We start from the raw sequence: 13,322 nt of genomic DNA, 5'->3' as shown, positions 1-13,322 counted from the left end.
CCTCCTGCCCACCCTGCCTTCAGCTCTGTGCCCTAATCCCATCATCCCTGTGCTGGAACCAGCTGGGAGATCTCTGGCAGCGTGTTCATGAGTCTTGAGGTGTCCCATCCCTGAGGTGGAAAAGCTGACCTTGTGTCTCAAATCCAGCCTTAGTGCCAAGCTTTCCGTCTGGTCACTTGTTTCTGACAAGGTTTCTTTGCTCAGCTCTTCCTTCAGATGCTCACCATATTTTCCTCTCCAGTTCTTTCACTTTCTCCAGCACTCTCCTGTTGTAAACTTTATTTTCCATCCTTCAAAGCCTTAATTCTGTGTCCAGCTTTTTACTCAAATCTCCATCCTGCATGAAGTGTCATGTTCAGGTCCCTGCTTGATGGGCTTCAGTATTCACTGAATAGGATTTGACATCAACTTGTCTGGAAAATATTGCACTTATATTAAAAAAAAAAAAAAAAAATCATGAGATATTTCTATAATAATTTCACTGAGAGTCTGCCTGGAGGTAATGGGGGACCTTGAAAATCTCAAGTGAAGCAGAAGTTTGTGCATTTGATGCCTTGCTTAGGAGATCATGGAAAAAGTGAGTGTAAGATATGTAAATTTAAAATTTTTCATAACAAGCATAAACAGTGAGAGTCCCACTCCTGTTTAATTGCAGTACTGAGCTTTCAGGCTCATTTAGAGCTGCAAAATACTGTTAGTTCATCAGATGAAGAGATCAGAGTTTGACTTACCAGTTAATTTTTTGCCTTCATTATGAACATAGAGAAGTAAAATTCTGCTTGATCTCTGCCGTCCTTAACTTAAATGGGAGTTGCACAGGGGAAGGGACCCTTAACTCCACTGTTACTATATAAGCTTTATTTTATTTTATTTTATTTTATTTTATTTTATTTTATTTTATTTTATTTTATTTTATTTTATTTTATTTTATTTTATTTATTTTATTTAATTTTTTTCCCCTCAACTAAAACCACACGGATTTTGTCGTTTTAGGCCCTCCATCTGCACCACAGCACCTGATTTCCAACGTCAACGAGACCTCAGTGAACCTGGAGTGGAGCCCCCCCCAGAACAAGGGTGGCCGCGAGGACATCTCGTACAACGTGGTGTGCAAGCGCTGCGGGGCGGGCGAGCCCGGCCGCTGCCGCTCCTGCGGCAGTGGGGTGCACTTCAGCCCCCAGCAGAACGGCCTGAGCACCACCAAGGTCTCCATCACTGACCTCCTGGCACACACCAACTACACCTTCGAGGTCTGGGCCGTGAACGGAGTGTCCAGGCAGAACCCCAGCCAGGACCAGGCTGTGTCCGTCACTGTCACGACTAACCAAGCAGGTAGGAGCTCAGCAGCAGTTCCCTTCCCGCCTCTGCTGCCTGTTTGTCATTTCTGCTGTCTGTTTGTGACTTCTCTTACACTTAGCACTAACAAATGAATGCAAGGAGCCCTAAGATGTGTAACTGGGTCAAACCCTTATTTTCTGGTGCTTTATGTGGATGGTTTAAACGCTTCAGAGGCAGGGGGAGAGAGGAGGGTCTGGGAGTGGGCTGTGCTGCAGAAGCACAGCTGCCCTGTCCCCCCAGCCCACCAGCTCTGCTCCTTGCAGGGGACACCGTGCACAGGACATAAGCATGTCCTTGGTGTCTGCAGAGGGCAAAACGTGCTCGGGGAGCACAGGGCTGTGCTCCTGCTCCCCTTGAAAAAGGGCTGTGTAAGATTCAACGAGCGGAACCAGTGGGCGCCTGCCCGCTCTCCTCTCCTGGAAAGTCAATTAGATTCTGTCCCCTAGTTAAATAAATACCTCCTTAACCTGCTGCTGACAATGTTTCGATTGATCAGAGCTGGCATTGCTGAAGAAATCCTATATGAGCTTTCAACTTCATGCTGACTGATTTTTGCGTTTCATTCATCTGGGAGAGTGAAATGCTGTTTCTGTGTATATGAGATTATTTCAGATACCCTGGGCAGCTCTGCTTTTTTGGTACCCCATGCTTGACCTAGTAAGGGCAAAGGCTGCAGCAGCAGATTGCCACTTCGTTTTGATGCTGATTTGTTTGATCTTTAATTACATGAAAACATTTCTTAGTTTGCAGCCAGCTAGGGTTTAACGCACAGGGTTCCAGTTGAATTTTTAATTTAATGCACAAAATTATATACATTTGAATGTGACACTCTTCTAAATTCAAATGAGATATCCAGACTGTCAGACTGGCTACAAGACCGTCAAACCTGTTATCTGATGGCTCAGGGTGCTGATTGCCTCCAGGTCCCACAGATGTTGCAGGCATTCAGCACCTCGGAGCGCAGCTTACAGGGTTTCATTTATTACCAGCCTTACGGGCTATGAGACAATATTAATATTGCATATTTTGATTGTACCAGACCATAGAAATATTTTGAATTCTGTTTCCTAGTAGGTGTGTGTGAAAAATAGGTAGGCTTAGTCTAAATCTGTGAATTCTAGCTGTAGCCCAGGACATGTCAGTATTGCCAGAGAGATACATTCAATTTTGCAGTGACAGTTACAAGTGAAATTGTCAAGTCCAGGCTGAAGCGCCTTTGAAAATCTGGTCCAGTGTTTTTTGTTCTTCATATACAGTTGACAGCATCCCTTTTAAATTATGATTAAAAAATTCAAACTACCACTTTGCCTAGTGAAAAGAAGACTAATAGAGAGCAGGGGCTATTAGGGAGTCTGGGGAGAAAGCCGTGGGAGAGTGCTGTCATACGCTGTATGAGAAGAGAAGGTTGAGAACAGCAGCAGGGACAGTGTTTTTGTGCTATGAATGCCTAGCAAAGAGAGTTTTTCTGACTGATTTTGGCATGTGTAAGGATTAGTGGATGCATATATGCATGAATAAGCGAGCAGGATCCATCTACCGTGTGAAAATTCTACCATCTTATGCTTTTATATGCAAACCAAAATCTGATTGAATATGCAAATAAGAATTGATTTTGTTTATTATCCATGAGTAGTATTCTTCCCATCAGGAAATTTGTATTTTTGCCAACAATTTCAAAACATGCCCAGTTTATCAAATGCGTCAGAGGAACGGAGAAAATTGTACTGGTATAAATGAAAATTAACTCCAAGGTGCAGTGTTCTCTCATTCTTTGTACAACTTTGTGGTTTCTGCTGCATAGAAGATCTAAATAGAAATGTGTGGCCTAAACCTACAGATCCCAGCTGAGATAAATAGCCTTACATATGCAAATTGTCCCATTGATTTTGGTGAAACTGCTTGCTTGAGTAAAGGTTTGTAAAGTTAGACCCTTGGGTTTTACAAGTACTGATCTGTTTAATCATTGTAAATGTGTGTCTGGGGTGCATTAAAATCCTTGTGCCACTAATTTTCTTTCACTATATTTCATTATAAAGAAATCATGTCATGATGGAGCACTGCCACAGGCTTGGTTTTCATCTTGCACCTTTCTTACACTAATGTAAAGCTGCCTTGGTTTCTTTAAGGCAATCCTGAATTCAGATTAGAGCCAAGCTCCACCCTTAATTGCAATTCTTCCCTGTTTTACTAATAAAAATGAAGCTACCAACACTAAAAATTTGTAAATTACTTCATTGGTTGTGTTCTCTCTGCTTGTGCTTCCCAACACATAACAGGAAAAAAAAAATGTTGTTAGTATGGGGAGGTTTTTTTAGTTCTTTATGTATCAGCAGTGATTTTGGGTTGCCTTCTGGAGAATTTGCTGGAGCTCTTTGCAGGAGATGCATCTCTGAGTTAAATTCAGTAGAAATGATAATTATGCAAGAGACCTGGGAATTCTTCCTCATAACAGCTTGACCTTCCAAATGTGCAACCGTATAATCTGAAGAAAATAGGCAAAAATTTTCAAAGCATTTTTTGGTGTGAAATCAGGAATTCTGGTGTCTGTGTGTTTGCTTGCCTTGGTGCCAGCCCCTGTGGAAGGTTGCATTTGAGACAGGCAGAAAGCAATGAGAAATCACTTGTGGTATATTCAGCACAAAGGTGATGGAATGCATTGCAATGACATAAAAGGTGCAGCTGAAAAGCACAGGTGGGTTTTTGTTTGCTTTTGTCGTTTTACTCCTGAGATAATGACATGAGGCAGTTTACTTTCCACTCTTCGTTTAGAAACTCTTTTCAGCTTCCAATACTGTAGAAAAGTGTTTAAATGAAAATAAGATTTGCCCTTCAAAGTAGGATCAAAAATAGTTTGAAAAAATATTTTTTTTCTGTTTCTTTGGAAAAGGTATTGGTTTTTATAATTTTCTTTTTTTTTTTTTTTTTCCAAAAATCAGCTAAATTTCAGGCTTTGAAGCAAGTAAAAATTTCTATCTCCTAGTGAAATACTTCAATGTTGTGATATTTTAAGGATTTTGAATTAATTCAGCTCATTTTTCTACATGTTTAGTATAATTTCTGGGGTTTTTTGGGGTTGATTTTTTTTGTGTGTTTTTGTTTATTTTGTTTTGTTGGCTTGTTTTTTGAGCTGGGAACTATTACTCTTTTCCCCTATGAGATTAAAAAAAATAGAAAAAGCAAGGATGGAACACTGAGCTGCTGAAACTTGGAACCAATGTCCTCTGCACAATAAGTACTGTAAGTGCTGATATTGGGGTCTCACCACCAGCAGTTTTTGGCTTTTGGGCTTTCAGTTTTCAATGAAATGAAATCAGCACTTTGTCCTTCTTTAAAAAATTGTGAAATCATTTGTGGAAGAGATGCAGACCAGCAATTCTCATGTGATGCTGCTAGGAGAAGCTAATTTCAATGAGGACTAAGACTGTTGACTGAGTAGCTCAGAAATCTCCAGGCTTCTTGGTTGTTTTTTTTTTTTTCTGCTCAGGATAATGCCGCGAAGCTGTTCAAAATTAAAAGTAAAGCTCTCAATAAAGAGATCTTGTTCACAGCATGCAGGAAGCTTGTACATTTTTTTTTTTTTTTTTTTTTTTTTTTTTTTTTTTTTTTTTGGTTTTTTTTTTTTTTTTTTTTTTTTTGGTTTTTTTTTTTTTTTTTTAAGGGGCTCTGAACAGTTTATATTTTAATAAGGATTAAAGAGCTGTTTGGGTGTCCAGCCTGAGGGGCAGGTTCCCTGCTCAGTCCCTCTGTGTGCCCATCAGGGGCAGTCCCACAGGGACAGGGTTTTTGAGTGGGTGCTAAAGGCATTTGTAAGGCAGGGGAGTGGTATGGAGGGCAGAGCCTACACAGGCTTAAATGAGATTTAAAATCCCAATTTATTATCCTCCTTGCATGGCTCCCTTTGTTTTGTTTGCTTTTTATGAGGGATGGGTGTCCTGCTCGCTCCTTTGCTTGTTGGACTGAAAGCAGTTGATATTTCTGAATAAACAAACTGCCTGGTGATTTGTTGCCTTGTTAGGTTACCTTGGGCTCAGTGTTTCCTTAAGTGGATCTAGCAGAGCTAGATGGATGCAGGATGAGCCAATTAAGATGAAAATACAGTATAAATAAATAAATAAACTTACTTCTTCTCCCGTTGCATCACCCTGGTTGTTTTCAGGCTGCCTGTGCTCAGGATGAAGAAATGATATTTTCTGGGAATATCTCGGGCTGCGTGTCCCGGTTGTTCTCCTGCTGTAGTGACTCCTGCCAGCCCCTCAGTGTGTGTGGTGCTCACAGAGCTGCCCCATCCCTGGGCAGAGCAGGGTGGCTGGTGGTGCTGCAGTCCTTCCCCCCTTCTGTGTGCTCCCCCTGGCACTCAGAGCCTGCAGGGCTTCTGCATCCCTTGCCAGGCACGAGCTGAGTTGGTGCCACCAGGATTCCAGCATCCTCGAGGAGATCCGTGTGACTTGAGTATTCTTCTGGGACAGGCTGTGTTTGTGGTGAACCCAAAATACTGACTTTCAGTGCAGGGAAGGGAGATGTCAGCTGTTACTCAGTTTTATTTAGCCTTTAGGTTTGTTTGTTGTTTATGTTCTTAATTCCTTTACCAAAAGGAAAAAAAACCCCAAACCTGTAAGATTGCAATCCTTTGAGGATGGTGGTATTTTAAGTCAGAAATGTCAGGGGTAGAGGGGAAAGAAGTGAGAGTTATGACTCATAGGTTCTACTGGACTTTTTGGTAGGGGAATATATATTCCCATTTTGCATTTTGGTGGGTCTTCTTTGAAAGCTCACGTTTCCTTTCAAATGCTGATTAGCATTCCTCACGTGTTGTACAGAACAGCACAGAAAATGCATATAAGGTCTTACATTATGCCAGTGTGGTTTAGCCTGTGCTGAGCTACATTTGCAGTCAGTAAAAATTCATGGACAGATATTGCCCTTGGTCAGTGTGCACTCCTCATGTCAAAAAAATAATAGTGGCTCAGGCAGATCAAAAGCAATGCATGGCAAGGCCAGGAAAGCTAAGGATTTTTTTTTTAATGTACTATTTTCCTGGATATTTATAACTTACCTATAAAGAATTGCTCTGTAGTGAAACATCAAAAGACATTGTTAAGTAGATTTCAGTCACAGAGCTTTCTTTAGGTATCTTCATGAACACCCTTAAAGTACTACAGGAAAATAAAATTAACAGTTACTCAGGAGGTTGATCGATCCTCCTGATTCTCTAAGCTCCCTCATGTTCTTCGAGTATTATCCTGGTTACAATATAAGTAATAGTAAATCGTTTCTGTTTGCTGAGAGTGAACATAACATTTTTTGATTTGTGTGTGGTGATATTTATGTGCATATTATGAATCTTATCGATAGGGAGGTGCTGAAGGAAGTTAATTTTGATTTTAAAAATCGCAACGTCTCTAGTCATTCAGACTGATCAGCTCTTGCAAAAAAAAAAAAAAGTTCATTTTTTTAAATTCAGTCCTGCTGAAGAGCTATTTATTGTTGTGCTGAAATACAATTTTTGAAGGGCTGTATAACCCCAAGGAAGACTTCATCTCCAAGCAGGCGGCAAAGGAGCTCTGCGAATGTGAAGGCAGAATCCATCACGCGCTCGTGTCACAGCTTCACAGACCCTATGAAACAGTGAAGGCTGGCAGGATCAGTCATTTTCTGTGTGGCTGCCTCCCTGTGCCTGGTGGGGCTGTTGGGATGCTGGTGCACACCAGCTGTGTCCCAGGGTGGGTGGGCTGGTGAGGTGGGGACTGCTGGGCTTTGGGCTCTGTGGAGGTGCTGTGCCAGGCTGTTCTCAGGAGTCTTTGGGCTTTTGGAGAGTGCTGAGGTGGCATCCAGCTGGATGGCCCAGCCTGCAGGAGAGGTGCAGGAGGGTGAGGGAGTTGGTGGCACTCCAGATGCTGGGTACAGCTGGTCTGGCTGGAGCCTTTCTCCACAGGAATACAAGAATCAATTTAGTTTTTTATTTTTATTCTAAGTACTTGCTACCAGCACAGTCCCACCCTTTCCAGTTACTTGTTCCCTGCAGCCAAAGGATACAAATAGCTTGTTCCAGTAGTCCTTTTTCAGGCACACAAACCCGTGAGGAAACTCATGCACGTAGCTGGGTGTGTATAAACAGTCACAGCACCCTGGCCACCCAGTTCCCAACAAGCCTGATTTAAAATAATCTCTTGGCAAACATCTGGATGCGTGCCAGCTGTCCAGGGCATGGGAAGTGTGTGTGATACTACTGGCTGCATTCTTTTTTCTGTAAAATAACATAAATGTAAATAATGTAAATAATACAAATAATGTTTTACCTTTCTGTAAAAGGGTAATGGAAGAGGAGTTGCAAAGGGGTGTTCTACTTTGCTGCTAAGGATGATAAACCAGCAGTCTCCTTATTCCCCAAATGGAGCTGTGTCAAGCCTGAATTCAGTAGGAAAGAAAATCAAGACTAGTAAGCAAGGACTTGGAAAAGGGGTGATCTGTGATTGTGACACTCTGAGTGATTTCTTACAGCATCTTGCAGAATTTCAGGGTAATTATAAGCAATTCTCGTTGTGAATCTAAATCAGTGGGATTTCTAAGGTTTCACGTTTTCCTGCTAGCCATGAGCAGTGATCCCTCCTGCACACACCTGTTCAGGCAGGAGGGCTGGGACAAGCTGCTGGTGTTGTTGGGTTTCACCTGCCCTGATCAGTGGGGTGACCTGCCAGGATGTGCAGCACAGCCACCTGCCTTTTGGTTTTCAAAGGATTTGAGTTTTGGCTCGGGACATCTGAAGATTTATGTTGAAAGGAGTTACTGGAAGAATTCTGAGGCAAACCAAAAGATGTGTTTTGGGAAACCACAGATCTTTCAAATAATAATGCAGTGAGAGATCCAGAAAGAAAAGTGATCCTAGCACTAGAAATTTGGGAATTGTGTGGAACTGAACAGTTGAACTGTTCAGTTGAACTGAACTTTTGAATGGACAAATTTCAGCATTGACCATGAGATTTAACAGAGAATTAAAGATGTCATGTGTTGACTGCCTCAGGTTTCTTCTGCTGCATGTTTAACTACGTGTGTAAGTTTAAATGTCTGAGTAAGAAGCTTCTCCAAGCTGGCAGATGTAAGTGGGAGTTTCTTCCTAACAACTTTGTGTTCTTGCAGAGGCTTTAACTGATGGTCTGTAATAAATGTGTAGTTGTAGGCATACGTGCTCCCATCTTAAAAACAAAACTGGGAAAACTATTGTTGAGAAGGATTAAATTATTATTTTAAGGTAACTGCAGCATTCCACAAAGAAATAATAATTAAAATAACAACTGCCTGCTTTCTGGCAAAGCTGTCTGCACCACCCATTTCCATGAATTTGTATTCAAGGTGGGGGATACAAGTCTTGGTCGGAAGGAAAAAAAAAAGTGCTTTCTAAAGATCCTTAGTAAATAACCAGCTTCAGGGTTCAGTGAACAGCTTAGACAAGCTGCATGTCAGATAGAGCCAAGATGTAATTGCAGCATTTAAATAAAAGTTTGGTCACATTTTTTAAAAGATCTCCTGGTTTGCTATGAAAAATGGAAGTTAGTTACACATCCTCCTCGGGAAAGAGATACTTAATTTCAGCATTGGGTAGCGATGATCGTATTTAAGTCGTATAAATTTACTTCAAGGAGGCATAAAATTCTGGTTTCAGTGATGTTGGTACAGATGAATAGTTACCAAACTGACAGAGATGGAGATGCAGTAGCTTTTATTTGCCCTGGACTATTTAACTGTGTGCTCGCTTTCCCTGGCAGCACACTGACATTTTCTGTTTATGGAGCTTGATGATAGGTGTGAGCACTTTCCTGAAACAGCTGGCATAGAAATATTTTCATGTGGAAGGAGAATTTGGCCAAGAATATTTGTGACCACTAAATGTTTGGATGGGCTTCTAAATTCTCTAGTTGTTTTTGCAGCTGACTAAATAAATTGGAAGGCAGCCAGAGAGACAGCAGAGTCCAGTCGGTAGTTCAGCAACAATAAAAGGCTTCGGAGAACTTTATCAAAGCTTCCATTAACCCCCTGCTGATGTCCTCAAACAGGATTTTTTTGAGGGAGTAGAAACACAAAAGCTAGGCTGCACAACTGCCCCTGTGTGTCCATTCACAGTTTTTAAATCCACACAGTTACTAATTAAAATGCCATGCAGAGTAGCACAAATACACACCACTAGCCCCCGAAGCCCAAAAGTTTCTGCATTGGCTCATGGTTTGGAGGGCAGGATGCTGAACCCAGAGGGTGGGTGAAGCAGCCCATTCTGGTTCAGATACTCGGTCCTTGTGAAATGTGTGTCAAGTCCATCCATATGCATGAAATCCCACTCCCAGGATGCCATCCCAAGGCAGCCCGTTATATTTTATTTATGTGTTGCATAGCATTGCTCTAAACCGCGAGGGCTAAATAGAGCTGTGGCATGCCTGCTGCCTCCCTATAATCATGTTTGCCAGATTCTGGTGGACATCAAAATGCTGAGCAGACCAGTGAATACTGCTTCTTTCATTGAGAAATGTCACTTCAGATTTAGCCCCACGTGTGAAGTGGTGTGCAGGGAGAGCTTTATTGTCATGGCAGGGCTCCAGTGGGCTTCCCCTCCCAAACAAAGTGGGCAGAGGCATAGCCTCCCTCTGCATCCACTTGAAGGATTTCATGGCGTCTCCTTAGATTAAGGTAATCTGCCTTCATTACTAAATTCAGCAACCAGAGCCCCAGAGCTTTGAGTGCACTCTGAGAACGGACTCGGGGTCTCTGAAAGTTTGGTTTGGAAACTGGCAATAGCAAAAGTTGACCACGGTTTTGTTACTTACTTTTTTAAAATGCAGTCAAAAGAGATGTAGGAAGCTCAAGCATTTGTATTTTATTCCTGTGGTCATTTGTATTTCAAACCATCCCTTATGGAAAAATCCTACTGTTAATTTAAAAGGAAATGATAGCTTTTGTCTCAGCCTTCTGAACTGTTCCTGCAGAGTTTATTAGGATTTTTATCCCTGCTATTGAATTCTATCACCTAGTCTTTTAAAGACAATTGACTGATTCTGATTTTTTTATTAAATTCTTCTACTGCTCCATAAAATAGCTTTGGTTTTGTCTGTATTAAAATCCATTGAAAGTATCAATGGATTATTACAGTCAGAAATACCCTTAAACTGTAATATGCTTTGGATATAAATGTCTTCCAATTCCATAGATTACCAAAGGCTAAAAGGAAAGCACTGAAATTTTTAATTAGTTTTTTTTTTTTTTTTTTTTTTTAAATTTTTCATGTTGCCATTAAGCAGTCTTATCAAGAGATAATAGAACAAGACAGCTTTGACTAAGCAAAAAATAGGAAAGTACAGTGGGCTGGAAGAGGTGTCTCGTATATGAATTGAGTTTTGTGTGCTGTCCCATTTATTTTAGCAAACAAATCAAGGCATGATCTGGAGACAGCCCGTACAAGGGCTCCCTGGGAAGACTGCGCTTGTCTCGGGAACAGACTGCGTTCTTTAAATCTGTCCTCTGAATCAGCCCCAATCTATCTTCCCAGCATAAAAGGGAATGCAGATGGAGTAGCCACAGCCTCCCTTATAGTTTATCAGGATATTGTGCATGCACATAAATAAGGCAGAAAGTGACTGGAATGTGTAAGTGGCTGAGTGTTAAAAACCATGTTTTCCCAGCTCCCTGGGCACTCGGGGATGGAGCAGCCAGGGCAGTCCTGCAGGAGCTGCAGGGGTTTGTGGCTCTCTGTGGCACTCCAGACAGGGGTGCAGACCCAGTGGTGCCTTTGCAAGAGCCTCTTGCTTTCACTGCTGCCTGTGCTGAAGGTTGAAGCTGCAATTGGGGAAGGACTGGGAAAAATCTGTGTGAAAAGGGTGGATTGGCTCAGAAGGAGACTTCTCAGCACTGCTTGCACAAGTGGCATTTTGCTTTAACCAAGAGTATTTGTATTCATATTTGTTGCACTGACAAGCTGTAGGTTAGAAGGGCTCTGTAGCACAGGTTTCCCTCGCTTATTTTTGGTCTGAGTGATCCTTAAATGCACGGTACCAGCTTCACCTGGATTAAATGAGAAGATGATAAAATATTTAGACCTTGATGACAAAAATGAACTAAAACCATAACAGTGAACCTTACATGGAGAAGAGAAATAACATTGAAAAATTATTTGTGTGCTGTTGCAAGAAGTGATTGTTGCATTGCAGGTTTTGGAGGAAGATGGTTTTAAGTGTCAGAGCATATCCTGTGCAGGTCTCAGTTCCACCCTGCAGTACCTTAGGAGCCCTGGCCACAGCGGGGAGGAAAGGTGCTGGAAAAATCATCCCAGGAGCTGGGGTGGGCTCCTCCCAGTGCCATCCTGTCTGCTGGAATGTGGGATTGGAAACAAAGGTCCAAACTCAGAATACAGACCAGTCTGTTCGACTGCTGCACAAATTATTGTTTTCATGGGATTTATTTGCCCAGACTGTAGCTCAGTACCCTCCCAGGACAGAAATCTGGCTCAATATCCTCATAACCTCTCAAGGTTAAATTTTTTTTTTTTTAATTATTTATTTATTTTTAGAATTGAAATTTTTCAGACTTTGTAATGGCTCTTGCATTGCACAGGAAGCCAATTATTCTTTGCAGTGTTTTACACTGAGGCAGTCACCTTTAATATTTAATTGCTGATTCCACTTGGGGTTTTTCCAATTGACACAATTTTAAAACAAATAATGCACTGGTTTTCAGTATCCAGCATAAAACCAAAACAACGAAACCCCTTTATAAGTTTAATTATGTGCCACCTATGATGTAATTGGCTACTGACATCATGAACTAAGATTTTAATTTTAAGGTTTATGTGCTTCAGGAAGCTTAGGACTCTTCCCCAGTTTGTACCTCATCATTTTTTTTCTTTAATGAATGGCAAACATAGGTAATTTTGCTTTTTGCAGCAACACTGTGGCAGAGTTTTTTCTCTCTCATCGGGTCTATTAATGATTTTTAATTTCCTGAACAAATTTGCCTGTTGTGGGTGAAGGAAAGGGGGTTTAATTCAGTTCCAGTGAAAGGGCCTGGTGGGAGAGCTCCAAGTGTGAGTTAAGTGTGCTGCAGTCTGATTCTCTGTGTGCTTTCCAAAAGCACAGAGTTTCTTTGTTCCCTGGAGAAGAGATACTTTGATGAGGGAGTATGGCAGAGTGTCTTACAGCATCCTGGAAGAATGAGGATCTCCAAGTGCTGTCAGAGCAGTGTCCTTCACAAAGTGCTACTAACCTGAGCCCAGAAAACCCAAACCTTGGTTCAGTCTCAAGCATTTCTCAACAGCACAGAGACAGAGATGGTATCATGTCAAATCCATCTAACCTTTGTACAGAAGGTACTTCACCAGGGCTCCAACTGAAAGCTCTGAGTATCAACTATAATTAAAATTCATAGCTTGTTCAGCTGAAATGTAAATATATAAATGCAAACCTTCTGCACCAGCCTATTCTGTGTGATGGAGCTCAAACTAAATATGGCTGAAGTTGCTCACCTTTGGTGGCTTTGAAGCAAGTTATGCTCTCAAGTGTTAAGATGAGAATTGTGATTTCTACTGTTGAGTGAGTCCTGGGTTTGGCTCCTGTTGGGATCTGCAGGCTCAGGAGGGAATGGTTGAGACCCAGCCTGCAGTTGCTGTTGGGGCCCTGGATCACAGTGGAAGTAAAATGTTTATAATTTTATTACTTTTTCTTCCCTCAAGAGTCTTGCCATTTCTGACTTTGGATGATTGATCTGAGAAACCCAAATGGCAAAGTCTAAGTCTCTGCTATTACTGAAGCACTTCAGAAGCCAGGATGAGGCAATGTGGCCAAATCTATTTATTAAAATAGCGAATGCTGCTTTAGCAGAATGAGTCATGCCATTTATTTATTTTTTTATTTTGTTTAGAAGATACTTCAGTATTTCCATCTAAGTGGCAAATAGGGCAGTGGCTTCTGTTTGTCTGGATTTTAAAAAGGCTTTTAAGCAGCACTTTTTAC

General features: G+C 41.5%; 1 protein-coding gene across 3 annotated transcripts in view; it reads left to right on the top strand.

The window, feature by feature from the left end:
• EPHA4 (EPH receptor A4) overlaps positions 1-13,322 on the top strand; it is a 108,898-nt gene that overhangs the window by 54,657 nt on the left and 40,919 nt on the right. For all 3 annotated transcript variants that reach the window (XR_008841198.1, XR_008841199.1, XM_056498951.1), the window contains one exon: positions 994-1,332. Coding sequence is in view for 1 of the 3 variants with exons in the window: in XM_056498951.1 (XP_056354926.1) it covers positions 994-1,332 (339 nt within the window). In the remaining 2 variants the exon portion in view is untranslated. The remainder of the gene's footprint in view (positions 1-993; positions 1,333-13,322) is intronic.

The sequence above is a fragment of the Oenanthe melanoleuca genome, chromosome 9 (assembly GCF_029582105.1).
Source record: "Oenanthe melanoleuca isolate GR-GAL-2019-014 chromosome 9, OMel1.0, whole genome shotgun sequence".
Lineage (NCBI taxonomy): Eukaryota > Metazoa > Chordata > Aves > Passeriformes > Muscicapidae > Oenanthe > Oenanthe melanoleuca.
This window is presented reverse-complemented; position numbering and strand designations above follow the sequence as displayed.